This window comes from Rissa tridactyla, chromosome 4, assembly GCF_028500815.1.
Source record: "Rissa tridactyla isolate bRisTri1 chromosome 4, bRisTri1.patW.cur.20221130, whole genome shotgun sequence".
Taxonomy (NCBI): Eukaryota; Metazoa; Chordata; class Aves; order Charadriiformes; family Laridae; genus Rissa; species Rissa tridactyla.
The window spans coordinates 53,143,338-53,159,081 of NC_071469.1; the positions used below are offsets into that span (position 1 = coordinate 53,143,338).

The 15,744-nt window shown below is 45.5% G+C and overlaps 1 protein-coding gene across 3 annotated transcripts in view; it reads left to right on the forward strand.

Moving 5' to 3' along the window:
* TMEM260 (transmembrane protein 260) overlaps positions 1 to 12,368 on the forward strand; it is a 36,439-nt gene extending 24,071 nt beyond the window's left edge. Inside the window, exons 6-16 of one of the 3 annotated variants that reach the window (XM_054200525.1) lie at positions 1,464 to 1,643; positions 4,070 to 4,110; positions 5,066 to 5,149; positions 5,509 to 5,626; positions 5,806 to 5,978; positions 7,133 to 7,304; positions 8,120 to 8,268; positions 9,159 to 9,335; positions 9,894 to 9,947; positions 10,364 to 10,454; positions 11,733 to 12,368. In XM_054200525.1, coding sequence (XP_054056500.1) covers positions 1,464 to 1,643; positions 4,070 to 4,110; positions 5,066 to 5,149; positions 5,509 to 5,626; positions 5,806 to 5,978; positions 7,133 to 7,304; positions 8,120 to 8,268; positions 9,159 to 9,335; positions 9,894 to 9,947; positions 10,364 to 10,454; positions 11,733 to 12,005 — 1,512 coding nt within the window. In that variant the 3' untranslated portion in view covers positions 12,006 to 12,368. Of the gene's footprint in view, positions 1 to 1,463; positions 1,644 to 4,069; positions 4,111 to 5,065; positions 5,150 to 5,508; positions 5,627 to 5,805; positions 5,979 to 7,132; positions 7,305 to 8,119; positions 8,269 to 9,158; positions 9,336 to 9,893; positions 9,979 to 10,363; positions 10,455 to 11,732 lie in introns of those variants that run through there. The other 2 variants (XM_054200526.1, XM_054200527.1) reach the window with 2 other exon arrangements.
* The last annotated feature ends 3,376 nt before the right edge of the window (positions 12,369 to 15,744 follow it).

The window sequence follows — 15,744 nt, forward strand, 5'->3', positions numbered from 1 at the left end:
ATACGTACCCATCTGCTTGAGGCTCCTGGGTGACGTTCAGGGGTCCTGCAGTGCTCTTGTCTTTTGTAGGTGGTCTTCTGTGAGTCAGTGCATAAGACTGGATGCAGACATGTTGTAGAAACTCTACTTTGCCTGAAAACTGCACATCTCAATCAAACAGAGCAGATGCACTGATCACATTGCAAGTGGCCCTGAGAAGCCTCCATCTACTCCCCCCCTCTCTTTTGCCACCCTGAAGGTGACAGTTGGGCAGGTTTCTGCTGGGCCAGTCCTGACTGTATTTTTCCACCCGTGACCTGATAAATCAGATGTGATTCCGGGTAATGGTACAGGGTATAATAACTAAGCCCGGAGTGAAGCATGTGAGCTGCAAGAGAGAAGATGCAACTCAGAGAAGCTTGATCCAAAATCTGTTCAGCGTCTCCAGCAAACCCCTTTCTGTCTATATATTTCCTTTAACACAATGAAGACTCACTTCTGCAATGTGTTTGTGTTCTTTAAACAGAGCTTTTGGGTTTTTTTTTTAACCGGGGAGATCCAGAGACCTCTGTGATTTCCAGCAAGGACAATCCTGTGCCAATATAATATTCCTGGGAAATACTTTAGACAGCCCAGTAGTGCTGGCTGCAGAAAACCACCTAATAAGAAGGATATTTGATGGAAAACAGTGCCTTTTTAAGTAAAAAAGAGCCAGCTTTCTTCTGAAGGAACTGTGGCCACCACCGTTATCAAGCTACTTTTTCTGCTCTGTAGATCATCACTCTGAATGGTGCCTCTTCCCCGTAACCCCAACTGCCGAAGAAGCTCTTTGATTGACAGGGCGGTGGCTAACGATAATGCAAGCGTGCAATATTCTAGGGTGGGATTTTCCAAAGCACTTAAAAGAGTTAGGCACAGAAGTCCCTTTGAAAGTCTTGTCTTCCTGACCCCTTAGGCAGTCTTGAAAAATCCCACCCCAAAAGTTGGTCTATCCAATTTAGCCAGGGTAATCGCGATAAAGTAAATGGCAGAACCGACTCCTGATGATGGTGATGGTGTGTGTAGTTGTACTAGAGCTGCATTTTTTTTTTAAATTTTTTTTTTTTGCCAGATGGAATACCAGCCAACTCTTAATCGCTGCAAAGTGGGTTATCTCAGCCTTGCAGTGCTTCAGCCATCTATGCATGTCATGCCATGATTTAAATGTGAAAGATGCAATGAGTATGATACTCATGAGTCCTAGCTAATATTATTTGCTTCACTTAAATTTCACCCTGCCATGCAAAGGAGATCAGTTTGATGCAGTTTCCTAGTAATCCACAAAATCGTAAGGTTTAACATAGCATTTTGTAGGGACTTACTATAAATTGAGAGATCAGCTCTGTGTAAATATATTTGATGTTTTTTCTTTATCTGTTCTTGAAGTTCCAGCGTGATTAAACTAAAATAAACATTGTTATGCAATATGACATATTTTGGTGCAGGAATTGTCCCTAGGCCATTTGCTGAAGTTGGGTTTATGCTTCTTGGCTGGTTTGCTGCCTTATCTCTATCTGCCGGCTTCGTCCTACCTCAATCGAGCCCGTTGGACATGGGGAGACCAGACGACTTTTCAAGGATTTTTGACCCACTTTCTCAGGGAAGAATATGGGACATTCAATCTGGTAAATAAGAGTCATTTTCTAAATGACTTTATTTTAACTTATGCAATAGCAGAACCTTTCTATTTGTGACAATTAATGGCTTGCAGAGGCAAAAATTGACAATGTTTTCTTTTTTAAAAATTTATTTCTGATTTTGGCCTTCTAATCTGTCGGGTTTTCTGGGAATGGATCACGTGGCTGGGAAAGCAAAGAAGTAATTCTCTTTGCCCTTACAGGGCGAGCCGTGTTATTTACTGGGAGCTGTACGGGCGTCTCGTATTTGTAAGAGCCCAAAGAGCAAACTGTGCTAAGAGGGAGATGGTGACATTGATTTTGTGTTTTTCTTGTTTTAAGACAAATAATTGTCTTTTTTTTTTAATTCATTTTAAGCTCAGCTATTTAACTACTCATAAGCAGTTTTCATTGCTGTACCTTTAGAAAAGATTCCTCTTCACTTACTTCTTAGTAATGTTGAATTTAAATGAATGGTAGGTTTGAGGGGTCTCAGAAACCTCTGGTTTGAGGTCTGTGCTCTTGCCGAGGGAGGGAGGTATTGCATGGTTTCTTGTAGAGCGTAGGGTTTGCATCGGCCTCCTCCAGCCCCGATTTAGATGTTTGGCTCTGGCCACCCAAGGAAAGTAAGCGCCCAGCACCCTTTATGTCCTTCCTGCTTCAGAGATTTCAGTGCAGAGGGCTGGGAAGTCGCACCACTGGGGGAAAACAGAGAAAAAAGTACGGTCTACATATTGGGTCACTTCTTGGGGTCCTGAAGCCCCATGTCCTCAGAAATTAAGCCCCCACATCCAGCCAGTGTGATGCAGTGAGCACCGTTGCCATTCTATTACAGCCTTCTCCGAGAGCTGGATGGTTGTAGGATGTGAGGCAAAAGATTTGGTAATTCCTGCTGCTGCACTTAATATTTCCAAAACTCCTTCCGAGATAAGATCCACCCTCTGAAGGAGTTCTGAGATTTCCCCTGTTGTCCTATTCCCAGCCATCTCCTGAGAATGAGCCTCCGTTGGGCAGAGCAATACCAAGGCATGCAAATCCCTTAACTCCTTTCTCCATCAAATGTGATGAATTCAAGTTGATGTTCAAGAGGCTTAGGGATGGACTGCGTGTAATCCTACACCACAAATCACATTTATGATGAACTCATCTGAAGCAGAGGCAATAAATGCAGCAAAATCCAAGCGTTTGGTCCCGACACCAGTTGGGTTAACGCCAGAGCCCTGCCTGGATGGACGGACAGCCCTTGCATCCCACGGCTCCGTTTTAAGGGCAGGCAGGGTCAAAATAAAACAGAGAAGACTTGGGAGAGGGTTCTACCTCTAAGCAGGATCAGAAATGTCATCTCCAGCGAGGGATGTGTCTGGGGCCAGAAGCTGTTGGCTGCCAGCAAGGTGGGGCTTTGCAAGGAACAGAGAGGTAGCAGTGGTACTTCAGGAGCTGTGGGCTGGCTCTCCATCCTCTAACATTTTTATCTTATAATTAAATCTTGACTGCAATTAACTGTTCCATTTTTATTGAGATTAAATATTCCTTTCAGACCACCTGGCTCCGTTTACCTTATCTTTTATCTGGTAGCCACCACTTTTCCAAGAAGCACCTATGGAGGTAATTCCTCACCTCCACCGAGAATGACTTCTTTCCCGGACTTGTGCCATGCATTGCAGATCTCTGCAATGAGAATTCTTATATATGTCATATAAATCTCATACAGCTTTGCCTCCATCAGGGCAGAGGGGACAGGGACGAATCTGGTAAGAAAGCAGGAATTGAGGCTCATGTGCTTGTTTCAGCCTGTGGGGAGATGTCCCAGAAAATAATTGCACCGTGCAGATATCTAGGATAAGAGGAGATGGCCTCACATTGCACCAGGGGAGGTTTAGATTGGATATTAGGAAAAATTTCTTCACTGCAATTGTTGTCAAGCATTGGAACAGAGAAGTGGTTGACCCACAATCCCTGGGGGTATTTAAAAGACACGTAGATGTGGTGCTGAGGGACATGGTTCAGTGGTGGACTTGGCAGTGTTAGATCAGTTGGACTCGATGATCTTAAAGGTCTTTTCCAACCTAAATGATTCTATGATATAGGAGAGATCATAGCTAAGCCATATGATGTGCTCGAGTCACAGGTTAATGGGTTGGTAGCACCTCGTAAAAATGCTTATCCAGGTGGTAACCCCTGCACAGGGGCATAATGTAAAACAAGAACATGGGAGAGAATCTTGCAATGAAGGTTTTAATAGAGTTTGCTGTCTTTTTGTTGGTTTAAGCAATTGCTGTTCCCTGTGACCACCTTGGGGTACCACCTGAAGGAGCTTTGAGGAGCCCTGACTGGTCAGGGCTCTGCAAACAGAGAACGAAAAGACTTTTCCTTGCCCCAGTGACATGACAATCAACGTGTGGGTTTCTCATGGGTTTTCTTTCTTCTTAATCTAGGCCAAGTCCGAGACAGGATCCAGTATGAGAGAGATGCTGGTGTGAGTAAAATCTTGATTGTGCCTTTTAGTGAAGAGAAACCTGTTGCTGTTGCTGTGATTTTGGCCAAAGTGGCTCCTGTCCTGCCTTTTCTCGGCTTGGACCAGAGCTGGGGCCGTGTGTGTCTGGCGCAGGGACAGCAAGCGTGTCCGTCTGTCTTCGCCATCGAAGGAAAAATGTTGGATCCCCCTCCCCAGTGATTTTTCATTCAAAATCCTGACATGTAAAGTGAGCTTGTTCCCATTTCGGATAGACTTAATCACAGCCAAATGGGAAGATGTTATGTTGTGCTTATTCCCTGCTTCTCTTGACACTTTGATTGAGTGCAAGGGGTGATTCGTGGCCAGCAGATCGAGAGAGGTGATTCTCCCCCTCTACTCTGCTCTCATGAGACCCCACCTGGAGTACTGTGTCCAGCCCTGGAACCCTCAGCACAAGAAGGACATGGACCTGTTGGAGTGGGTCCAGAGGAGGGCCACGAAGATGATCAAAAGGCTGGAGCACCTCTGCTATGAAGACAGGCTGAGAGTTGGGATTGTTCAGCCTGGAGAAGAGAAGGCTCCGGGGAGACCTTAGAGCCCCTTCCAGTACCTGAAGGGGGCCTACAAGAAAGCTGGGGAGGGGCTGTTTGCAAGGGCATGTGGCAATAGGCTGAGGGGCAATGGTTTTAAACTAGAGCAGGGCAGGTTTAGATTAGACATTAGGAAGAAGTTCTTTACAATGAGGGTGGTGAGACACTGGAACAGGTTGCCCAGAGAGGTGGTGGAGGCCCCATCCCTGGAGACATTCAAGGCCAGGCTGGATGAGGCTCTGAGCAACCTGATCTAGTTAAAGATGTCCCTGCTTACTGCAGGGGGGTTGGACTAGATGACCTTTAAAGGTCCCTTCCAACGCAACACATGATTCTATGATTCTGTGATTTGGGGATGACGCATCCACGCACTGATTTCTCTGCAGTTTCCAGCTGGCGCAGATGAAGTCGGAGCTCTCCCTTCCCGTCCTCGCCCTGGCGCTCATGGCCTGTGTGAGCACAGCACTGCCGTAAGTTGGAAGAGAATATTTGTTTTGACATGCACTTTCTTATTACTGACCACACGCACAGTTTGCTTTACCTTCTGCTTGCTGATGCAAAAATTTCTGTGGTCATCTACTAATTAAGAGCGAAATATCCCTGCTCCTGATAACCCTGTGGCTTTGTAGACGGCAGGCTTAAAAATCTTGAAAGCCTGATGGTTTTGTGCTTTTGAAAACTGAATTTTTCATAAATTGCAAAGGTCAAGAAAGGCTCATCAGCTCCTTGTATTAAAGGTATGCAGAGAGAGAGTGGTTCTCAAGCACATAAAACTTTTGTCTTCTTTTTCATTGTGCTGCTAGAGTGCTACTTTCTTTTTTTTCAATAGGATAAAGCAGCAGAAATCACCTGTGATCTGGCTGTTTGCTGGAATGCTCTGCCTTTATTCCCTTTTCTTCGCTTGGAGAGCAAATTTGGATATTACAAAACCTCTGTTTCTGGGCGTGGTAAGTTGCACTCCAAAAATTCCTCTGGCATGTTGATTTTTGGAAGAAGCCTTAAAACTGCCTCGTGAGGAGCAGGTGGTTGCCTTGAAGCTGCTCAAGGTGCAAAAATACAACTACTTATTCCCTTTTCCTTAAAGCTGGGGCAACAGAGATAGGGTCTGTGGGGTTTTGTTCCCTAGGTGGAGCGGTTCTGGCTGCAGAGCAGTGCGGTGGTGGCTGTGCTGGCGGGCCTGGGGCTGGCCGCGCTCGCCTCGGTTGGGAACGCCGTGCTGGAGGCCAGCCGGGCAATGCCGTGGATGGAGTGGCTTTCCGCTCTCGCTCTTGTCACTTCTCAAATTTGGGCAAATTACAGGTAACGAATCCCCCGGGCACGTGTCTTGGCGCAGCCTTGCAGGGCTGCGGGGTGCTGCACAGATGGGGCGATGCTCTAAACCCCCCAGCCCTGCTCCTGGGGTTTCTGTCCCTGTCTGGAAGTGGGAAAGGCACTTTTCACATCCCACCTAAGCTTGTGTGGCCACAGTCTGCGGGACTCCTTTGTTTGATCTCCCTCAAAATCACCAAGCACCAATTCCAGGCTGTAAATGGGGGTGTTGTGTAGATTGAAGGAAGAAAACTGTGTAGATACGTAAACTTCTAATGAAAGAAACTCGTCAATCTTTTTTTATTTCCTAAGGAGGCTTGCAGAATTCATTTGACGTGAACAGTCACCTTCTTCCCCTGTTTTGCTTCAGGAAACCTTGTGCCCTGGGTTTTTTCTTACATTTTTTTTTTCTTTTTGAAGAGTTACTTCTGTAGTGTAGGGCTTCCTTATCCCATAACCACACCAAAGATTCTGCAGTGGCTTGGGTAGGGATCAGTGTAGCAGTAGGGGTGCTCAGGTAGAGGTTGGCCAACTGGTGAAGTGTAGAACACACAGAACTTCATACACACATCTTTTCCCAAAGGCTGGTCCATAGCTGAGCCAGTCATAGCGCATGTCCTGAGCCGTGTCATGGAGTGTCCCCTTCTTGAGTCCATACCTGGAGTGTGTGCACACACGACTGTTTAACGAAAAGGTTTTAATCTCAGGTAATGTGATTCTACTTCTGCCTGATGCTACAAAAACATGGCTTTTTAGTGCTTGATTAAAAGCATTTGAAGGATGGGGATGATTTCAAATGCTTTACAGAACCATCATTGTACTGGTGCTTTCAGCTCCAACTAGTAAGTCTTTAGGTTTAGCCCAAGAAAATAATCAGAATTAAGGTGAAGGCATGCAATAAGTGTGTATTTTGGCAAAACCGTAGTGGCTTATGTTTCTGGTGCTGTTTTCTGGGAGGCTGTAGTGTAAATGCCTCGTTTCTGCATCTTGATTTCTCTGTAAATGGACATGATGCTTTTCAGCAAGATCTCACCAGGGCAGAAGTCTTCACCTGTCAATGCCTGTTGCATAAAATTCTTCTGAAGATACGCAAAGCCATGCAAATACCTGTGTTTAAGATACCATTTTTTATCTGTTCTCTTAAGCGCTTGTGATCAGAGCAACAACTATGTTGTTGATAAGTTTGCAAGGAATCTGCTGTCCTCCATGCCGACGGGTGCAGTGATCTTGCTAAGAGGAGACTTACCCGGGAACGCTCTTCGTTATCTTCATTATTGTGAAGGGATGAGGCCAGATATCACCTTAGTGGACCAGGAGGTAGGTTGAGAAAGTAATATTAAAAGAAGTAACAGGCAGATTTAAAAACAGGAAACAAAAGTTCAGTTGTTCCTTTCTCTTCTTGAGGGAGTCTCTTTGTTCAAATAGAACTAATGATACAGAAATAAAATTGATTTTTTTTAAAGGGTTGTGGGTGGGACAGAGCATGGTGTGCAAGTCCCATTCAAGCCCCAAAAGCCAGTAGCGGGTAAAGAGAAGGGGAAGCCCAAGTTCTTCATCATGACAGATATCCAGACATGGCACAGGGCCGATGTTTGCCTGGCTGAGGAAGGTTTGTCCCCGCTGTTTTCTGGGTTTGCCCCAAAATAACGGCAGCAGAAGGCTTCTGGGAGCAGCCTGGAGGGCAGCAGCTCAGCAGTTGCCCCGTGGGCAATGTGGCTTTGGGATTTCTCCCAAGGGATTTATGATGCCAAGCCTCATTCCCTGAATCCCCTCTGTTATCTTGGTGGTTTTGCAGATCTCTGCGTCTAGTTTTTTACATTAAAACAGAGGTGCTGCGTGTCCCTGGGTGGTGTTTGCACTCTTTCCTTTTTTTCCTGAGAAACTGGAGAAGAAATATCCCCCTTACAGAAGGGGACACTGACACTTCCACATCAGTCCCTGCACTTGGCTGTGCCACAAGAGTTTGTGACTTGTTGGGAAACCCAACCCCCAACACCTCATATTTAACCAAACCAAATGACTGAGCAAAAAGAGTCATTCCTCCTGCAGAAACCATTTGCTGCAGCTTCTGGATGTAAAATGGATGAAATCTTTGTTTCTTGTTTTAATTCTGCTTATGTTTTCGGTGATAGATGATGACTTATGAATGGTATTTACCCAAGCTGGCAAAGCATTTACCTGGCGTTTATTTTCCTGGGAACCGGTGGAATCCTGTGGAAGGAGTATTACCCGATGGGACGCTAGCTTTTAATCTCCATCGTTTCCTCAAAGTAAATAAACAGTAAGCATTTCTTTCATATGTAACAGCTTTCCTAGACTCTTCGACCTTTTTTTTTTTCTTGAAATTGTTTATGGAAGAGCTTGGTACTGCATCCAAAAGACCAATTTTCTCCACTGACTTCCTCCCCGGTGGCGAGATTATTTTTGCAATTAAAGCAAATATCTATGCAGAAGTAACTCCATCTGGATATAATGTTGCTTGTTGTTTTGAGGTCGGTTTGGTTTTTAGGAAAGAAAAATAAGGCGGTGATCGGCAGAGAGTATTTACTGATTATTTTTTTTGTTGCTGTTGATACAATTCATCACAAAAAAAAGGAACATTCCCGTGTACTCAAAATGATGACGGTTGGAGAGCAAATTGCTGCTGCTTCTCCTTCGTGAACATTGTGGCCAACTGATTAGCATAGAATGAATGTATTCCAGGAATAATCATCATATAAAAATAGCTTAGTAAGAGTGGAGAAAGGATTAGATACTCACATGAATAAGAATAGCATCTGCATTTAGACTAGCCAGAGTGAGCCCTGCGAGTGTGGGTAGGCAGAAGAGCATTACCGGGTGCCATCGGGAAGAAACGGGCTTCTCCTACGGCTTCTGGCACCTTCGAGAGGTCCAACGCAGGGGAGAGGATGTGTCTCCTGTGCTGGCAGCACAAGATGTGCAGTGCCAGATGGGGTATTCGCTTCCAGGGGGAGAGCTGGTTTGCCGGCTGACGCAGAGACATGCTCTTTCCAATGTGAAATGGTCTGAACGGGTATCTGTGCCGCAGAAAATGTTGTGCTGCTTAAGACCTGTCCCCTGGCGTGGGGTGCGTGGTTTGCTCAAGCACACGGGGTGGCCCGTGGTCTCTGGCATGGCTTCATGATTGTTCTTTCTGGGTTTTTTTGGCAGCAAGGAAGTGTTTGTCTGCATAGGTCTTCATGAAGGGGACTCAACCTGGAGAAGGAGCTATTCGCTTTGGCCGTGGGGTACGTGTGAAAAGCTGGTTCCTTCCGATGTTGTCTTTGACCCAGAAGAGTGGATTCATCTTACAAGAAATCTCTATAACTGGACTGAAGATTACGGCAGGTACGAGGCAGAGGCTCGACTCTGCTCCTTCCTGCTCATCATTCTTCCGCCAGCATCTGCCACGTCCATTGCAGTATTAGAGAAATTAAACATGAACTGTAATCATGTTTTGTGTTCTGAAACATAACAAATCTGCATGTGGTATTTTTATTAGTGTTAAAAATGGAGAGGACGTTTCTAGTCAAATATTAGGTCCAATACAAATCTTAAAACTTGATCGGGAACCAAAAAACATTGAGGGCTGGGGACATCCAAAGCTTTAAATGTCATAGACTGAACTGTGATGGGTGGTAAAAAGCATCTCTCCCTTTGAGGATAGCTAGGATGCTGTGAAACACCTGATAGACCAGAGGCTCCTTCTATGGAGAGGGAAGAATAAAGTTTTATGAATGACTGAGGGTGAGCTGAATTCCCTGCTGTCAGAGCCATAGGCTTCATGACGGGTTTTCTTCTGTCTGGGAGGTCTGTATCTGCTTGGATTAGAAGGGTTGGTTGCATGGTAGGTGAAACACAGTGACGTGGATCTGATGGCTGAATTTTATTTTCATTCCCATTTAGTTTCAAGCCCTCTTCCTGGGAAGCTGTTGCCAACGAGGAGATGTGGCAAGCCAGGTGATGCTCCTTTGCTCCCTTCCAACAGCCGGTGGGTGATGCCAACTCACTGGGGTGGAAATACACACCAAAGCAGGCAGCTTGATGGTGCATGGCCTTATTGGATCTAAATGTGCCACGCTTTGGAAGGAAAAGGTTGGCAGAATGTGGTGAAGGGTGCAAGGCCTCCAAAAAGTCCTTGAGGAAAGTGGTGATTTTGTTCACTGGAAGGTTTTGCTCCAAGTATCTCAAAGGAGCAGAGGGTAGTTTGGACATAGGGTGAGAAAACACATCACGGAGAGAAGTTTGTATCACAGATGACTTAACTGGAGATGCTGGTGTACTGTCCCATACGTGGGTATGTTGAAGATATGTATAACCACGTGAGCTGGTTACATTAAGCAGTTGTTATATGGAAGTCTTTCTTGTTTTTCTAGGATGAAAACAGCTTTCTTTATATTTGACCTTGCAGAAACTGCCAGTGTGACTGCGGAAATGAAATCACAACTTTACACCTTGGCATACACCGTAAGTCATATTTTGGTTATAAATGATCCTATTAGTCTCTGTCCTTTTTTTCTTTTTTCTTTGGTTTTTTTTTTTAAATTTCTCGATTCCATAGAGACATGGTGTTCTCATATGGGTCGGCAGTCCTGTAATCTGCGTTCTCCTTTGCTCATCCAAACCGGGAGCACAGCAGTTTCAAAGAGATTTGTTCAGGTATTTTATCCATTCCTATTTGCCCCCTCGGTCACGGAGGATGCCAAAAGCCAACCAGCCGACACCCTGCTTTTGCTATAATTATGTTGTCTGTGCTGGGCTCCAAACCCAAGCCAAGAGATTGCTTGTCCTGAAGTCCCCTCTATGCACTTTTCCCCTCTGTCATTACACAGTCTTGCATCTGATGCTGCAGTTCGCAACAAAGAATAACACCCATAGAATCATAGAATCGTCTAGCTTGGAAGGGACCTTTCAGAACCATCAACCTAACACTGACAAAACCACCGCTAAACCATGTCCCTCAGCACCATGTCTGCCTGGCTTTTAAATACCTCCAGGGATGGCAACTCCACCACTTCCCTGGGCAGCCTGTTCCAATGTTGGACAACCCTTTCAGTGAAGAAATCTTTCCTAATATCCATCCTAAACCTCCCTTGCTGTATAAGTGGATGTAGGTATCTCTAGAAATACCGGACTGCCTGAGATGCCACCAGATGCACAAAATGATCGGTGTGTGTCAGCAGAGAGGAATAGTGTTTCATACCCCAGCAAAGAGTCAACAAATAGTTTCCTTTCAACTTTTGCCCATTTTCCTGTGATTTTTGCCATGCTGAAAAGTTCTCAGGCACCTGCCTGCTGTTGAGCTTTTGAATGTTCCCACTCAAGTCAACAGACTGCTTAAGTCCCGTGGAAGATGTCCTGATCTCCTGAAAGATATTGAGTAAATATCTTTCCAGGCGTGGCAGTTAGATCTCTATTTTTTTGCCCCCAGCCTGGTGTAACACCTCTCCCAGGGAAGCGCAGAATGTGCAGTGGGGTTATTGCCATCATCTGTAACGTTTCTAAGCAAACAGCTGCTGTAGGAAGGGACACATTTCAGCTTCCCCTTAGATTTCTGATTCACACTATTGCGTGTTGCACGGAGTGAGTTACAGAAATGCTCCGACTCTGGACTTGGCCTTCTAAATAGCATCTGTTCTTTTACAGTCAGTTTTGAAGCACTGTTAAGAGCTGTTGGTCCCATCCATTCAATTAATTTGTGTTGTCCCCCCCGTTTTCATTTTTTTTTTTTTGTCTCTTTAACAGTCGTACAAAGAAATTGTCAACTCTCATCCAAATCACCCGGTGAACTGGCACAAAAACTACGCCATCGCCTGCGAGAGGATGTTGCGTCTCCGTCGGGTGGATGAGGATCCTGAAGCGTTGCTCTCCGAAACTGTGAAACATTTCCTTCTGTACGCCCAGAAAGCGGAGGATGATCCCCAGCGGCAGGATATTCTGCAGGCAGTGAAGCACCTGAAGAAAGAGCTGCGGGGGCTGAGGAAAATGAAAGACAACGTGAGGCGGGGAGCTGCGTAGCAGCCGGCCCTCCACCCGCCTGCTGAAGTGCTGAAATTTTGCAGTCGGGACTTGAAAGTCTGAATTAGTCCTTCGACAACGTGAGAATGGTTTTAAAAGGCAACAGAAATGGCAGCGGAGAGGAAGTCAAGTGTGGTGTTTGGTCTTCGATTGCTGTTGCCAAATGAACTGTTTGTGTTGTTTTGTGGGGGTGGGGGGACAAACTCATCACTAAATAAAATACTGCGTTTTCAAAAGGAGAGTTTTCTTTTAAAAGAAACCTGCGAATCTGTTGTACTGTGAAGATCTTTGATTATTTTTTTTTTTTATGAATGCAGCATCCTCTATAGATGCAAAAAATGTAGTTAGTCTTTAAATGTTTCTTCTGGTCCTGAGCCAAAAGGTTTTCTACAGCCATTTTTCTTTAGCTGTGCTGTGTCTGGGGGTCTTTATGGTCGCAGGGCAGCATGGTTGGGTAGGTTTCCATCAGGACAAGGATGTGGGACGGCGCCCTTTGCGAGAGCATGATTGTTTGCTGTTCCTTGGCTGTGCCCGTGCTGCAGGCACGATGTCCTCCTGGCATGGGATGGTGGGTAGAGACCAACCCAGCTCTTTCTGCCTCCATTGCTTTGCGAGGATGTTTATTTTCATTACATAGGGGTTTTATGCTGGCATAGACTTTACTGCGCTGGTTTTCCAATAGTGAGCAAGCAACTTGTGGATTTTCCCTTGCAGAGCACCGTGACTGCAGGCAGCAGCCTGGCATCTCCTGCACCGCCTCCACCTGGAGCCGAGGGACCGTGGTGGTGAGACCTTGTGCGGGGACACCAGACCAACTCCCCTGGGACACTGCTGGCCCCGTGGCTCATGGCATCTGTCCCGTGGCCTCTTTTCGTGCCAGCCCAGAACGCTCCTCTACTCTGCCACGTCCTCGCAGGTACCGGGAATGCCAGAACTGCAATTTTAGAGATCTCGGGGGCTTTAACCAAGTGTGAATCCATCCTACTTTACGATCTACCCAAAACCAACTCAGTTAACAAGAGCTCAGCTACGTGTTTTCCAAAAAAAAATTACATAAACCAGCACATATTTCAAAATGTCGATTGACGTGTTCTTCAAATGCTTAAAACAGACCCAAAACTCTGGTATAGTTAGTGGAAAGTTGTGTTTGTCAAAATTGTCATACTTGGTTCTGTGAGATCTCAGCCCAGTGGTTTTGTAGGAGAGAAGTTGCTGCCAGGCCAGGATTTCATTTGCACTAGTAAAATTTTCAAAGAAGAAAGTACCTTCTGTAAAGATCGTGTTACCAAGCATCACCTCTGGAAGCTTCCCAGTGGCCGGGAGGAGCAGAGCAGGATTTGTGCGGGAGCGAGGGGTGTTGCGTGCGGATGCTCTGTTGCTCTCTGGTTTGAGGTACACGTAGGCGCAGACTGAGGCTTATGTGGCTGCTAATCCTAATAGATCCCTTTAAAAGCATAGAATACTTCGTCGTTGTTCTCTCCAAGTGCCGAGTTTCCCCAGGTTGACTTTCATTGAATGCTGGCTGTATAAAAATCACGCTGCCATCTAGGAATCTCTAACTCTGGTTGCAAAATAACTTCCTTTATTTTTCTGCCTCTCCTTCTGATGTATTTATATAGTATGATTCCCATAGGAATTCCCCGTGTTACTTCTATAAACGATTCCCGTACAAACAGAGATCTATACAGCAGATGAGAAATGAGCACTAAAAAGAAATAAAACGACAGCTTCTGGGTTGCAAAGCCACAGAGCAGAGGGGAGAGAAGGAAGAAGAGCGGTTCAGGGGTGTCATTTTAACTCTTTGTGTTGTAATTGACTACATTTCAGGTCAATCGTGCCTCACTTAAATGTCTTCCTTTCTCTCAATCCCTGCAGAAGTGTTTGTACAGAGCCGGGGAATATCATACATTCCTCCGTGCAGCTTTCTCAGGGCTGGCTTTCTTCTCCCTTCTCAAATTCAACCCTTCAGCCTCGCAGAAAGGCATTAGGAATCCGATTTTTGAATGCTTTTGTTACCTGCATTATTGAAAATCCATTCAAGCAAATATACTGAGCTGAAGGTTTTCTTTATCTTGATTAGATGCCCCTCCTTAGCTGCATAGTCTTGAAATAATTGGAAGCTTTTGTGGATTCCACTATCTACTCGGGGAGAAAAGAGGGGCTGGACAAAGGTATCCCAGCCTGCAGCCAGCGTTGAGTAACGTATCGTCCTATATTGTAATATATTGCAAACTGCAAGGAGAACTTTCCCACCAGCAAAAGCCTTCCCAGGTGTGAAGGGCGGTGAAACCGTGATGCTTTTTCAGGGAGCAGCACAGAACCGGTTGACGCGTGCCACGTCATGGATGCTGTGACACAGGTGTCCGCGCTGGGTGCTCAGCTCCAAGGTATCACCAGTGGCTGGTCGCGAATGGGAAAATAGATTTTAACAGAGACGGAAGATATGAAATTCCTCCCCCCTGAATCTGTTTGAATGAGATTTGCTGGTGCTTGTAGGCGAGGTGGCTGCACGGGATGTTTCCGAGCCTGTTCGCTAAAAGGCTGGCTGAGGGATGCTGGCAGAAGTTTAATTTTTATCAGCTCCTCTTAGGTGGCACCCTTAAGTTTATCAAACAAGCAAAGCTGATTTGCTCTTCGTTAGTCTCAGTTGCATGAATCGGTTGCCAAGTAAACAGGATTTTGCATTTTCCTAATTACTTTCATATTTGTGTTTTACCTCTATTTGTTCTCTTGCAAAACTGGTCCTAATAATTAGTCAGGCTACTGCTGCCTAGACCTTAAAAAAAAATAATAAAGCGGGGGAGGAGAGGAAAAAAAAGACTTCTGAGGGTTTTTTCTCCCATATAAATTCATTTTTGTTACAAGCATCTTTTATACATATTACTAAAGGGAGTGCACTAAGAAATGCAAATAATAGTTCTTTATTTTATTATGACAGTTAATTAATAGCAACCTGTTTTAATGAATAAAGTCACTCAGAGTCCTTCAGCACTTCCTAAGTAGAGGCCAGAATCTGTAGGGATTCTTTTTTCCCCCCCATTGTATAGCTCCGAGACTCCACGCACTATATAGGGCCTGTATAGAAATGCTCGCTAATGAAGAGGGAGGGCGAGGAACTTGTCTGCATTCAAAGATCACTGGTGAGTCATTCAGCGAGAAAAGGCCCCTTGCTAGGAATAGTCACAGTTCCGCGGCATTGTGCTAGCAAAAGGGTTTGATCAAAGGTCTCCTGCCGAGCTTGCATGGTTTCCTTTCATACGACGACCATAATTAAAACCACTAATTCTCTTTTAAAATGCTGCAGGATGCCATGTAGGCATCTGTCTGGAGTGTCCTTTGTGCTGTCGGGAGCTGTTAAGGACCAGCGCCGAGGGCTTTTCAGCGACATGCCAGTCAGGAAGGTGATTCGACATAAGGGTGCCTCTGAAGGCTTGACAGGGCCTTGACTACACAATTCCATCTGAATTTGCCCCTTGTCAGCTGCCAGTAAATAAATCTCAAAGAGAAGAGAGGGGGGGAAAAGCTGAAGTTTCATTACCTGATCCCTGGGGCTTTGTTGGTTTTGGCATCGCCCAGGGGGAAGCCCTCGCCCCTCGGGGCCGGGGAGCTGGAGATGGCCATTGGAGACCCCAGCGCCCGGGCCGTTTGAAGACCGTCAATACTTGTAACAGTTCAGCTGTTAGGAAGACAAATAAATGGAAGAGCCCATTAATCCCCTTTGGGTACTCGGTGCCTTTTG